The following is a 15,200-nucleotide window of genomic DNA, read 5'->3' as shown; positions in this document are numbered from 1 at the left end:
CCAAAAATAAAGGCTTCCAAACAAAAGCAATTAATACCATATCTCATTTATGCCATTTTAAACATTTAAGTATTTTTTAAAATATCATACCCACAAATACTCATTTTGAAATCAAATATATAAACTTGGAGAAAATAAATGCATGGATCAGAAATAATTCATCTCAGATACAAAAACAACACACCAGAGAACACCAAAAACCCTATAAATAAAATGGCATCTTCAAAACATAGGGTTTCAATGACTTTTACCTCTAAAATTCAAGCTAATAACATTAACAATAAAAAAATCATACCTCATAGGCCAGTACCATTCCAGACTATACTGGCAAAGAATAAGATTAGTAAAAATATGAAGAGATGATGATCAAATCTAATTTATTTTTAAGATTTAAGGGAAAGTAACACCATTTCAAAGACACAATATCTCTTACATATAGAGCTTTACAATAAACAAAATGCTTTCTTATACATTACTTCCTTTACAAATCTGCCCTAAAATTACATTCTCTACCCATAAATAGCTCCTGGAAGATACATCTGATTAAAAAAAAAAAAAAGCAATACAGTTTTCAAAGATACAGTCCTCCAAGTGACAGTTAAAAATAACATGTATATTATTCAATGTTTTATTGTTTTTCCAGCATTTGGATAGGCAGAAAACTTACTAAACAGTTCTATATTTGAAAACTTTCCTTGAGAAAAATGTTACTCATTTCCATTTCAAAAACACTTTATTCTGTTATTGCTAAAGATGAACTAGAAATTTCCAGTTAAAACCACAGCTGACACTATTTATAGAATCTGCCTTGTCAAGAACTATCTGAAAATAAGTGAATGCTACTTGCAATATTCAACAACAGGTTATGACAAACCCTAAACTATTTCATTAAGCCATGGAACCAATTGTGCATTGCAAAAAAGAAATGTTTGCACATCTTGCTCAGTGATACAAGTAGAAAGCTTGTAGAGATTGGCAATTATCGAGTCTCTAAAACTGCTAAACCCATGTCTTTGACAGTAACTGGACACTGTTCACATCAAACAGACACATTGGCAGTAGTGGATTGGGTATGATTTATTTGAACTATCAAGTGTTTTATATGAATAAGTTGCCAACATTGAAAAATCCAGAGATTTTACCCCCAAATCTAGATTCCCAGCTTTTCTTAAAAATAAATAAATAAGGACATAATATTGGACATGTATTCTCTATAGCAACTACCAGCTGATGTTGATAGCTGCCCTATTTAAAGCATATTCTCTCCAGTTCTACACACACATATACACATGTCCCACTCTACTTTTTTTTAATAGGTCCACTCACTTGCTGACATTACTTGCTTTAAGCTCAGTAAATATATCTATGCCACCCCAGTTTTGAGACTTCTATTAACAGTATGAAGATTAAAAGAAGGTCCCAAAGCAGTACTGCCTCTCCAAAGAAGCAGGACATGCTACAAGGACTATAGAGTTGAGAGGGCCCAGAATTAAACTGAAAATATCTACCAGTATCAGAGCTCACTCACTATCCTCCAGCTACCTCAAAAATATCTTGCCAGTAAGTCCTTTCTCAACTGAATTATTTCAGTCAGAAAGACAGCTTTTAAACCAAACACAGCCTTCGTAACCAAGGATAGTAAAACAAACATACCTTCTAAACCCAGGACAGCTCCTCCTCCAACATCTAAATCCCAATTTAGAAATAGAAATACATTTCACATTATATAGTTGCCTTTTTCAGGGTACATTTTTAAAGACTCCAGAGGTGGGGAGCATATTGCCAAATGTTACTTTGCAAGAAAAAATTTGCAATTGATAGTTTATATGCCACATATTCGTAATGTCATATATATGCACTCATACAAGGCAATAAAATATATCACAGAAACAAGAGTAGTAGTTTGTATCATGTAAATCCATGTTTGTTCACAAATTCCTATCACTTAGTCATCTAGTAGTGAAACATTGATTAGATGTTGTTCTGTTAAAAGGTGTTTGTCTTAAATGGCAATCAATCTCAGTAAACTCTAGTGATCACTAAATGATTTCTTTTCTACTCTAAATTTTACTTTTATTATATTAACCCAGTCTTTCACTAGGGAAGCCTCAAATTAGTGCCCTGCTCTATCTATCTCTTCTCATTCCTATTCACCTTGCACATGTCAAAGACATTTATCTCCCTAAAATATACTTTTTACATGTCACATAGCAAGAACCTTAATTAGTTTCCTAATGCCTCTCACCTTAAGTCTAAACTTCTTAGGCTAGCTTTTCAAGTCTCTTTGTACTTTTATTTGTTGCTCTCATCTGAAATTAATTCCTCCTCCCCCAGGTACACTAAAGCCTATTCATCATTCAGGACCCACCTTCAACTTATTCCACGAAGTCCTCCCTCCCAGATCATTCAAGTCCAGAGAGATTTAGTGCAGCTAGTCACCATCACTCAATTAGTCTTATTTAACTAAACTATACAAGTTTCTTGATGTCAAAGTATATTCATACTTCTTTTTATTACATAGTGCTAAATACATAATAGGAAATTAGATAATGCTGGCCTGAATTGATATAAGCCTGAAATAAAAATAAAAATATGAAGTATCTCTCCCTTAAGCAAATCCAAACAAGATAAAAACAATCACCAAATCATTTGTTGTCCTGAATTATTTTTTAATTCCTGAGGTGTGTAATTAGGAGGCAGTGAGACTCTATAAACTGTTAAGAACATCTAAATTTTCTATAGTTCTTCAACTCTGCCCTAGCACCTAATATCGGATTGTATAAAACTAGTAATCAATAAATACCAATTGAACAAATGTATACCTTTTCTACTCTACAGAATAAAAATGAAAACTTTTAAGTTCTTTATTTTAAGGTATTTTCCTTGGATTCATCATGACTAACTGAAAGTTCAAAATAAATGGAATACAGAAAGCCTAACACTCACTTCAGTACTTAGGCCAGGAGTACTTACAGATTATAACTAAGTGTTATAAATTATTCTGAGATTTTTCAAGACTTTGCTATCCTCTTTGGCAGAGTCAGGCAACTATTATTTTATCAGAACTCAGTAAATCTGGCTAAAATGAGGTAGAATGCTGCTTTCCTTTGCTGGAGTTAACCTTATGACAAAAGCATCAGCTCTAGGTATCAGATTCTTGTTGGCTGAAACCTGATGAGTGGGTAATAGACAATAAAAAGGCAGCATTGGAAGGAGAAAAAACAAGAGAATTAATACCTATAGATTTTTAAGCCTATTCAAAGTATACAATGCTATGGCCTTGAATCAATGCTTATTACCATGAGAAGTACATTTCTTCTTGGCCATTTATGATCTAAATCTACAAATCACATCAGTAAGTAGAAGAAACAGTGGTTTCCAAATATATATAAGTAAATAAAACATACTTGGAAATTCCTACTCAAATCTACCAATGATTACTAACAGTATTCTACATTACTCCTCAGCACCTCTGTAAAACGCTTCCTTCTAACTGTACTAACCATGAAGATACTTAAAGCTTCTTTATTTTTAAAATATTTCTCTCAAAATTTTTATCATTTTACGCTCTATTTGCTGACCCCACAGTTAGTCTCCAAATAACTCGACTCAATTTTGCTATGATTAAGTTAGGAAGCTCCTTCTCATAAAACACTAAAAATCCTAGACCAGATAGTCAGAAAATTATTAAATTGACATTGTCTTTAGCCCAAGACACGTAGATACATGCAAGGCTACAACATACTGTCTCTTCAAAGTGTATAGTACAAATGTTTTATTCCAACTTTTTATTTTTATACTAACATATTCTCTTATTTAAAGTGACTTACGTGACATTGTCTTATAAGGATACAGTTTATGTTATATAAATTTTATGCTGCATAAATTTCTGGGATAACTAATCAAAAGTTCAAAATAAATAGACGAACCATGTAGTGTGCCCAGTTACAGGAATACAGAAAGCCTAACACTCAATTCAGTACTTAGGCCAGGACTACTTAGATTACAACTAAGTGTTGATGTTGCAATCAAAATTAACTTCTGCTATTTCCTTAATGCCTAGTTAACACCAATGTACTTGAGAATAGTGGAAACTTGGGCGCTGTGTATCATTATACAGTGATGTTTAAAAACACTCACCTTCAAATGACTACATTCTACGTTACAGAGAGAACAGAAATGTGGAAATATTCTTGGAGATGCTGCATAATAGTCATTCATCATAGAAGGAGTTGGGAGTCTCTTCATCTTTTGGACATCAGCATGGGAAAGCTTGGGGAGCCAGGATGCTTTCACAATCCCAAAGGGAGACCGAATGGGGATGTCAGCCTCCGACTGATAATTCTTTTTATTTCCTCCTGGTCTGTGGACATTAGATGAATTAATCACAGGCTCACGTGGGATCCGCTCTTGCTGGCTTACAGCTGGAATTAATTCCGATGAAAAAGGTTGCTGGTTCATAGATGGAGGAATCAGAGACCAACTCATTGCCTGGTTAACTGTTTGGCTAATGGACTGGCTGACACATTTTACAGGTTCAAGGACTGGCTGTCTTCCTGTAATGTGTAAGCCTGGCATCTTAGTTCCACTCTCAACTGGGAAAAAGGACTGATTATTGGAGGACTCACCGGGGAAGTCCATCTGTCGAAACACATCTTCAACAGGAAACATAGAATTACATATCACATTTGGTGCAGGAACAGATGCAGAAATGCTCTGCTGTGACCGAAAATCATTCTTGACCTCATCAGTTGGAATTTCAGGATCATAAATACGTGCTTCAAGTGGATCTTCTGTATAGCCATATTTGCTTGCATGCCCATAATCAATCACATTACTTGAAACTGCCTCGCTACCAAGTGTTTCTTTACTTCTGCTCTGAGAAGGTAAATTAGGTAATCGGCGCCCCATTTTTCGCATTCTTATATCCCGAAGAATTAATGGCATATTTTCAGGAGTTAGCTGTTCATCAGGATAGCGACTGAGTTCTTCTAAATCTTCATTAGATAATCCAAAACTTGCTAAGATACTTGAGGCACTCTCTTTTGTATAGCGGCTCTGCACTTTAGGACTCTGCTCTGTAACCTGTGTTATAGGACTCTGTTTCACTCCCACTGATGCAGGTATATGAGACTCATCATCCCACCGGCTACCATGAGGCTTCTCTTTCTTTTGTTGTGCTTCATGAAAATCCAATTTTTCTTTGGTCAATCTTGGATCAGTTCGGTGCTGAGTTACCTGAACATTCATTCTCTGTGGTCCCATGTTCTGATAAGGTTCATGGCCAGCAAATCTGGGTGGAATTCCACGGGCTCTCCCTGCTGGGTAAAATCTTGGAAGACCCATAGCTCCCGGCCTCATAAATGGTCCTGGAGGCCTCATCCCAGGAGGGTTAGGTGCTCGTGGCCTCTGAAGTGGAAAGTTTCCTCGAGGATTAAACCTGGGTCTCGACATGGCTATTTTCAATAAAGCCTGATTTAATAAAGTATAAGGTGGTGTTGAACTATGTGAGGCAACGGCATTCAGCTGCTGAAGCGCCAATTGAGTCTTAATCTGAGCAATGTGCAAAGGAGATGGGCCCAACAGAAGTGGGTTTGCAATGCCCAGGTTCAAGGAATTCACAAGTGGTGCGAAATTTTCCAAGAATAACACAAAGCTGAAAGTTAAAACACAAATATTAGATCATTTTAACTCAAACTACTTCATGAAGTGGGGTCTATAGCCAGTGTAAAACATTTTGAAACAAAGCCATGAAAGGATTCTGCATTTCATACACGTTGAGATTAAGTGCTTACAAGGATTTTAAACTTTCCCAAAAACTTTCTCTTCTTTTCTTCCAAATTCAGAACACAAACCCAAACAAACCTCAAGCCAGAGGTTCAAGCATACTGTTACATTGGGTGCTGTCCTAGGTGCTGAGCGATAATTACAACTCCTAAATAATCTTGAAAAATGGGATTATTTCATGCTTTAATATGGAGGGAAAAAAAGATGAAAGCATTAAATACTTAGAAATGCGCACACACACTTAATATTTATGTTATCAGATGTACAAACAATGAAAATAGGAACTGTAAACTTAAAATTTTACAAGACCCATTTCTCTAAGACACACCTTCCTTGGAACCACAGCTAATTAAATTCCATATAGCAATTAGATTATGCTTAAGGTTCTGCTGTTAAACAGTTGTTTCTTTTAAGATGCAAACTTGTCACCAATAACTTGACTACAGAGGCTGACAAAATAGTGTGCAATAGAATGTATTTGATTATAACATACAGAAAAATATGCAACAAAACCAATCACCTTTCTCTTGGATTCCCTCCAAGGTGAGCATATAGACAAATATAGGGGTGGGCAAAAGTAGGTTTACAATTGTGAGTACATGAAACAGTTTATTCTTGTATTATTATTACATTATTTTATTTGTATTACACCTATAAACCTACTTTTGCCTACCCCTGTATATATGGACAATAATAATGATTAACTATAGTGTTATAGAGTACTGTACATGTACTTTACACAGACTGATTCATTTCTCACAACAACCCCGAGATATGCACACTTTTACGAGGAGGATACTAAGGCACAGAGAAGTTAACACATTTCGGACCAGTAGTTTTATTGCTAGCTTTACCCAGTGGCCAGGTAAGTTTCTAATGAACCGGTACAAAAAACGTTTTACATAAATGTTAAAGACATGCGTTAAAATTAAATAGCCATTGCATTTTGAAGTTATTTATTACATGTTCTTACAAGCTAATATCTTTTTAAAGTATGATACTTTGTAAAACACTGTGTAATATGAAGCGAGAATTATCTTGATCCGACTGCAATGTGTTAATTAAGTAACTTACATAGATAAGTGGCCAGGCCAAGATGTGCATTCCAAGTATTTTGGCCCCATAATCCATGCTCTTAACTACCAGTAGATGTGAGCAAGAATATCTTGCAGTTCCCAGGCACTGTATTAGTTAAAACTGGTTGCTGCCCAACCCTTCGGAATGCAGCATAACTCACTCCAAGCCAGTTCTCAAAGAAATTGCACTTTAGCTATCATTCAGGACCAAGGTCAGCGGTCAAAGGACTGGCTGGCCCTTTTAGTTAAAAAAAAAAAAAACAAACAAACACAGACCATGCCTATTTCGATCAAGTCCCCCTACTTTGATATCCAATAGAAATGCAGGGTGGGAACATATAGGCTTTATCTGATAACACTCTTCCTTCCAACCATCTCACAGGCTGCCACTACATTTAATTTTTATAAAAGGACATTCTTGCCACATCACCCTCTATTAAACAATCCAAGAGAATCTCATTCCCTTTACGTCTTAGTTTTATGTGGAAAGTATAATCAACCTAGTCAATTTCTACCCTCCTAATTTTACCAAACACTTATTCCAGCTAGGCCATTGCTCCTATTCCTCTCTTCTTTCCTCCCTTCATCTCTTCCAATCAAAACACATGAAGGAAACAACTTTGCCTTGACCTGATTTATTTGATTTTACTCATTCTTCAAGGTCAGTTTCCATTAAATCTTCCTTGACCACCAAGGCTCAGAGTGAGTCTTCCAACAAACTTTATTGCTTATACCATTTTGGGACTTGTACCTTTTACTATCTTGTTTTTGTGTTCATATGAATGCAGTCTTTTTCAACAACCTAGTCTCAATTGAAGGCATGCTCACTGTTGTCTTATCTCCCGAGGATATAACTCTACTCTTACTTGTTATACCCTCAAATATTTGTTAAGCTATTTGAATTATCATATCCAAAGTCCTCATACTTGACAAGGACTATTTTCAAATTAGAGTAAACACAAAAATACATTAAGTATTATGTAGGCGTCTAATTCACTAGGTGCAAGCAGCAGACACTAGTTACTAAACAATGATATCCAAATTTTCTGTAAATAATGTTCATTTATCACAAATTCCAGGTCTTTTTAAACAATCATAAATCATATGAACTGTACCTACCTTCTATAAAATAAAAATACTTCTAAGAACAACTCTGTATTGACCCAGTCCTTAAAAATAATCACTTATGCAAGCAGTTTGTCATCCAGTTATACTCTTTCTGCACTATTTTCCTGAATTGGTGAATATTCCTTTCACAACTTCAGAAGCACAAACTTTTCCAAATATTGTTTCTCCCCCATAATAAACCAAAAAGGAACAGATTTCAGTCAGTCATCTAATTACCACATAGAATTATGAACATGTATCATTAGAAATACTCACATTTTAAATTCCTTAACAATAAAAAACCTGTCTATGCACGTTAATATTCCCAGCACTGTTTTAACACTGATGTAAATATACATTAATAGACTGCAAGAGAGCAGCCCTTCATATGGTGTATTCTGCAGAAACCAGAGTCCTGTAAGATTGTAGGTCTTCTACAAAGGAGTTCCCTGGTCAAGAGAGTGTGAAATGCTCTTGTGCTACCCTTCTCAGAGGGGCACAATAATTATTGCATATTAAAGGCTCTGAGGTGCACTGTTGTTTACCAAAAACCTTTTTTTCATTTTGCACTTCTCAATCTTGAGTTTTCCTTCATGTGTATACCCAGGAGTGATATTTGGAATATTTAGTAATTAGTAAAGCACAAGCAATGAATAATCAACAGCAATATGAGCCCTCCTTCGTCCACTGCCCTTAAGTTTTTAGTTGCTGTGTACAAGGTGATGGTAGGGCGGTCCTCAGGAAGAAAGTACTAAGGTGGGGAAAGTAGAAGTCCACCCACTTTCGGGGTAACAGCTATTTACAAATCATGGCAAAATTATTTCAATATTTTAACAACTGGCATATCTGTACCAGTGTGTAATCACTGAAATCAGTCCTGAAAAGACACCAGTCTTTCACGCAACAGTCTAAAATATATACAAACAGAAGAATTAAAAGGCCTTTTCCTAACTAAAGAATTTCAACTATCAATAAGCAGAGGTTTGGCTTGTTTGCTTATAGGAGCCTTAAAAAGATCACCCCCGACTTCCCATATCATTAGTCCATTGTGAAATCTAATATAATGAGGACAAAATTAACAGTCTTAGCTCCCCAAAGAGACCTCTCCCATCTCTCGGTAAGACAAATTAGAGGCCTGTTCAGCCATAGTAATTTATTAAGCATTCTGAATCCAGGACCTGCTAGCCAAAAATACGAAAATTTCTCTCTTGGCATGAGTATCGTGGAAAATCCATCATTACACACAAATGTCACATTCGACAGGTATCCTCCACCAACCTCCTCTCTGAGAATAAGTTTATTTAATCCTCCTGTACTTTAAGCCAACACTTCTCCTAACTTTTATCCCAAGACTCCTTCCAAATGTCAGACGTTTAAGTCTAGCAGGTTTTATTTCCTTTTGTTTGTATCTAGTAACATTTTCAGACAGTAATTCACTAATATAGAATCATCAAACACCTTCTTACGCTACACCGTATCATTTCTAATCCTGGTAGAAAAGTTTCCAACAATGTAGTTCATCAAAACATCACTAACGAGAACTTATATAGCTATCTGCATTTCTATTCTCACTATAATGATGTAAATTTTAAATCAAAGCATGAAACACAATGTTGGGCATTAGCAAGAACTGACAAATACATTTTTGAAACTCTAATAAAAAGTCTGCCTACAATCTGTATTTCAAATAACACTATCTTCAATGGGTAAAAAAAAAAAAAAAACTTATGTAATTTTCTTTATGAACGAAATTTAAGTATATTCATATTTCACTTGCATTACTCTTAAAGTGTAAAGCACATTTTTAATCATTGAGGTAAGTTACCGTTTAACCTTCTTACAGCTATCATTCCCATTCACTCCAAATGCTTTAAGTAAAAAGATGTTTATATTTATATTTCAACCTTTCTACTTATAAGGCATTATAAATTTCATTTTGCAATTATATAACTCTGAAGCCTTATTTCTTCAAATCTAATTTAAGGCAAGCCCCACACCATCAATTTCCTTTTTTCACATCTTTTCTCCCCTTTCTCATGTTTAACCTTTAGACCTACTAATGATGCCCCAGAGTAAAACTACTTAATGCAAATGCAAATACTAACACCTGATAGAAACAGGAATTTATGGCAGTCTCAAATGATCCATCGGAATAAAATTCCAAAAATCAAGTATCAGGTCATTAAGGATATCTTTTAAATATATCAGAATAAATATATCAGAGTAATTTCAAATCCAGCTATTATTCATACAATTAAAAAAATTGTTGTTTTAGGTGAGGAAGTAGAAGGTTAGTAAGCCAGAACAGATCTCTTCCTTCATAGAACTAACACTTACGTTTTAAAGATGGAGCTAATATTTCATAAAAAATTAAAGAAACCAAAATGATAAAATATAGTTAGAAATCTCCTGGAATTTTCCCTTTTCACACTTTTGTAATTAAGAGGGTTTGCAGAAACTGGAAGTTGGCTGAATAAACTAAAGTATATCCATATTATGCATATGTAAAAAAAGGAATGCTACTATTCATCTCGGTTGCAGGCTTCTCCCTGGCCCAGGCCCTGGTTGGGGCTCGTGCAGGAGGCAACCAATTGATGTGTTTCTCTCTCATCGATATTTCTGTCTTTCCCTCTGTCTTCTACTCTCTATAAAAATCAATGGAAAAATATCCTGGGGTGAAGATTAAAAAACAAAATCAGGAATGGGAAAAGTGATGGATGCTGATAAAATTCAAATGTTGTTGACAGCATATTTACTATTTTAGTGAGAAAGCACAAAACTGAAACAAAATGTAGTCAATACAACAGAGATAAGCAAGACCAAGAGGTAACTACAGTACTGAAGACATTCAGCTATCAACTTCCAATGGTTCCTGAAGTCTAACTGCATACTTGCCATGCCTGCCATTTGGTTGTTCACTTCTTTCATGAAATGCACAATCCAAAAAATGTTCCCATTTGCCTACAGTAGGTTCCCAAAATCGTTAATTATGGATAAAGTGCCAAATATCTTAAACTCTTTACAAGGTACAAAAAAGCATATTTAGTATGTTACTTTTGTATAAGAAATGGAAATAAGAAAACACATATCTGTTTATGGTTACCAAAAAAAATGCATAGGTAGGATAACATAGAAAACATTAAAGCTGGTTACCTGTAGAAGTAATAGAAAGGCTTTTTAAAAAGGGGAATATTTCATGGAGGACATCTTATTACATAGTTTTGACTCTTAAAAAATGTTAACAATCTACATTTTTTTAAAATATATTTTATTGATTTTTTACAGAGAGGAAGGGAGAGGGATAGAGAGTTAGAAACATCGATGAAAGAAGAACATCGATCAACTGCCTCTGCACACCCCCTACTGGGGATGTGCCCGCAACCCAGGTACATGCCCTTGACCGGAATCGAACCCGGGACCCTTCAGTCCGCAGGCCGACGCTCTATCCACTGAGCCAAACCGGTTTCGGCTACATTTTTTAAAAATTAAAACAAGAATGGGAAAGAGGGAAAAATCTAAAATTAAAAGCATACTAATTCAATCATTTTTGGAATGAATACTTTAACCCACTGAAGGGGAAAAAGAAAACTAATGTGCCTGGCCAGTGTGGCTCAGTTGTGGCTTGAGCATCACCCCATGCACCAAGAGGTCACCTGTTTGATTCCAGGTCATGGCACATGCCTAGTTTTGGGACCTGATCACCAGTAAGGGGCGTGAATGAGCCAACTGACATTTCTATCTGTTCCTCTCTAAAATCAATAAAAACATTTAAAAGAAAAGCCCTAATGCAAGTTAGTTACAAAACCATTATTTGATTTATATACCCTCAATTTAGGGTAGCTAGGAGAAAGGGGAGAGTTACAAACAGATTCTTATCTTTTTTAGGTTTTTTTTTGTGGGATTTGGTGGGGGTTTTTTGTAGTGGATAGGTAAAAGAATTCTGAAATTACTTTAGATATAAGATTGAGCAAGTAAATGTTTTGATAGTGGTGAGAGCCATGGTTCTCACTGTGGAAGACAAACATATAGATATAAAATAGGAGCAAGTAAGAAGAACGGGATAGCAGTAAATTATAAACCTTATAAACCACTGAGAAAACCAGGGGTTCTTAACTCCATACCAATAGAGCAATGTATTTGTAGAGAGACAGCTTAGATGGAAGAAATCATCATTTTTGTACCCATCATAATAAAGATTGGTTTAGGTAAGAATCATCTGTGCATGTTAAGTCCAGAGTGAAATTTTGATGAAGAGTAGAACAGTTGCATAATCCTAAAATGTCTTTCCACAAGTCAGTTAATTCAAGAAGGTGGGGGTGAGGGGAGAAATCAAACACTTTGATATTCTTCAAAAATGTCAATTTCAGAGATAAAGAAAGGTTATGGAAATATTCTAGAGTAAAGAAGACTAAAGAGACATGAAAACTAAAGGCAATTATTTAATCCTAGACTGATCCTATACTGGGGGATGGGGCGGGGGAGGAGAGACAAAAACAGAAACTGATATGCAGTAGATAGAGCATAGGCCTGTGGACTGAAAGGTCCAGGTTTGATTCGGTCAAAGGGCATGTACCTTGGTTGTGGGCACATCCCCAGTAGGGGGTGTGCAGGAGGCAGCTGATCGATGTTTCTAACTCTCTATCCCTCTCCCTTCCTCTCTGTAAAAAAAAAAAAAAAAATCAATAAAATATTAAAAACAAAAACAGAAACTGATATAAAGTACATTACTGGGTCAATTAACAAAATCAAAATATGGTAAATTAAAGAGTTTTATTAATGTTAAATTTATGGAGATAGTAACTATACTATGACTAAGAAAGAAAATATTCTATTCTTAGAAAATAAACTAGAGTAGAGGAGCACAATGTAGGCAACCTCTCTCAAATAGTTCGGAGGGAAGGGCAGATGTGTGGTGTGTGTGTGTGTGTGTGTGTGTGTGTGTGTGTGCGCGCGTAGGACAAGAGGGAAGAAAAAGAGTGAAACCTACAGGGAATTCCTGTCAGCCAGGGCTTTACTTCATTCAAAAATAGTTAATGGCCCAAAGTTTTAAATCCAACACTGGACTACCTAACTTCTTAGTTATATACCAGTGGCCCGGTGCACGAAATTTGTGCACATTAAAAGGGATTAGAGCCGTAAATGGTTTGGCTCAGTGGATAGAGTATCGGCCTGCGGACTGAAAGGTCCCAGGTTCGATTCCAGTCAAGGGCATGTACCTTGGTTGTGGACGCATCCCCAGTGGGAGGTGTGCAGGAGGCAGCTGGTCGATGTTACTCTCTCATCGATGTTTCTAACACTCTCTCTCTCTCCCCCATTCCTCTCTGTAAAAAACCAATAAAATATATTTTAAAAAGGGGGATTAGAGGAAATATTTTAATATTGCTATTTGCCCTTTCACTATAATAGAAGTGTCAAAGAGGAAAGAAAATTAGTAAAATGTGTATGAAAATCTCCCTCCTGTCAGAGTCTAGAGCGCACCTCGGGGACCTAGAGTCAAGTCCCTGCCGACCCACACGCACCTCAAAATCACGTGAGACCCAGACCTGGCCGGACCTACCCCCATTGGGCAAGGCCCAGACCTGGCCAGCCCCACCCCCTTCAAGCCCCAGGGCTGGTGCTGGGGTCAGAGATGCGAGCCTCATGTCCCCGGGCTGGCACAGGGCTGGGGATGGGATGCAGCCTCTCGCAAGTCCCTGCCCACCAGTGCTTGCTGTGCACGCAGCCTCCTGATCGGTCATTACGCATGAGGGCGTCATGACCATTAGCATATTAGCTCTTTATTATATAGAAGACTAGAGGCCAAATGCACGAAATTCATGCACAGCAGGTAGGGGGGTCCCTCAGCCCGGCCTGCACTCTCTCCAATCCAGGACCCCTAGGGGGTTGTCCGACTGCCTCTTGCAATCGGGGACCACTGGCTCCTAACCGCTCGCCTGCCTGATCGCCCCTAACCGCCTGTGCTTCGCCCTGCACCTGGGACCCAGGATTCCCTCCCTCTGGCCGGACACAGGCACAGGGGACCATGGGCGGCGGCTTGTCCTCTCCCGGGCTGCAGCCTGGCTGGTCCCCATTCCTCTTGCCCCAGTGTTGAGTGTCTGAGCAGTTCTGGCATGAGGACCATTTGCATATTAGCTCTTTATTATATAGGACTAGAGGCCCAGTGCACAAAAATTTGTGCACTGGGGGGGGGGGGTCCCCCAGCCCGGCCTGTGCCCTCTCGCAGTCTGGGACCCCTCGGGAGAATAACGACCTGCTGGCTTAGGCCTGCTCCCGGGTGGCAGAGGGCACGCCCAATCCCTAGGTGGCAGCCCCTGTCTAGCTCCAAAGAGGTCTGATTGTGGGGTTGGGGCCCCCCTTCCGTCATACACAAAAACAGGGCGGATCGGGAGGTTGCGATGCCACCCCTAGTCACGCTCAGGGTAGGCCGATTGGGGGGTTGGGGCACCACCCCCTGTCACACTCAAGGCAGGGTCGATGGGGAGGTTGCGGCGCCACCCGTCACGACAGAGCAGGGCCGATCAGGGTTTGGGGCGCTGCCCCCTGTTACTCACAGAGCAGGGCCAATCATGGGGTTGGGGCGCTGCCCCCTGTCACTCACAGAGCAGGGCCCATCAGGGGGGTTGGGGCTCCGTACCCTGTCACACACAGAGCAGGGTCAATCAGGGGGTTGGGGAGCTCACCCCTGTCACGCACAGAGCAGGGCCCATCAGGGGGTTGAGGAGCTCCCCCCTGTCATGCACAGAGCAGGGCCAATCAGGGGGTTGAGGAGCTCCCCCCAATCACTCACAGAGTAGGGCCGATAGGGGAGTTGGGGCACCGCCCCCTGTCACACACAGAGCAGGGCGGATCAGGGGGTTGGGGCGCTGCATCCTGTCACACTCAGGGCAGGGCCAATGGGGAGGTTATGGCTCTACCCTGTCACACACAGAGCAGGGCCCGTGGGCGGGGGGGAGGGGGGGTTGGGGCGCCGCACCCTGTCACACACAGAGCAGGGCCGATCAGGGGGTTGCTGCGCCGCACCCTGTCAAACACAGAGCCGCAGGGCGATCAGGGGATTGGGGAGCTCCCCCTATCAGGCACAGAGCAGGGCTGATCAGGGGGTTGGGGCACCTTCCCCTGTCACGAACAGAGCAGGGCGGATAGGGAGGTTGTGGCCCCGCCCCCTGTCACTCACAGAGCCACAGGGCGATCAGGGGGTTTGGGCACTGCCCCCAGTCTTGCTGATCCCGG

General features: G+C 39.0%; 1 protein-coding gene across 7 annotated transcripts in view; it reads right to left on the bottom strand.

Annotated features, from left to right (window-relative positions):
• Positions 1 to 15,200, bottom strand: part of ZNF638 (zinc finger protein 638) — an 81,459-nt gene that overhangs the window by 61,143 nt on the left and 5,116 nt on the right. For all 7 annotated transcript variants that reach the window (XM_006096754.3, XM_023760644.1, XM_023760646.1 and 4 more), the window contains exon 2: positions 4,141 to 5,656. In XM_006096754.3, coding sequence (XP_006096816.1) covers positions 4,141 to 5,454 — 1,314 coding nt within the window. In that variant the 5' untranslated portion in view covers positions 5,455 to 5,656. The remainder of the gene's footprint in view (positions 1 to 4,140; positions 5,657 to 15,200) is intronic.

Source organism: Myotis lucifugus, unplaced genomic scaffold (genome assembly GCF_000147115.1).
Source record: "Myotis lucifugus unplaced genomic scaffold, Myoluc2.0 scaffold_186, whole genome shotgun sequence".
In the NCBI taxonomy this organism is placed as follows: Eukaryota; Metazoa; Chordata; class Mammalia; order Chiroptera; family Vespertilionidae; genus Myotis; species Myotis lucifugus.
Note: the sequence above shows the minus strand (reverse complement) of the source record. Positions and strands in the feature narration are given on the sequence as shown.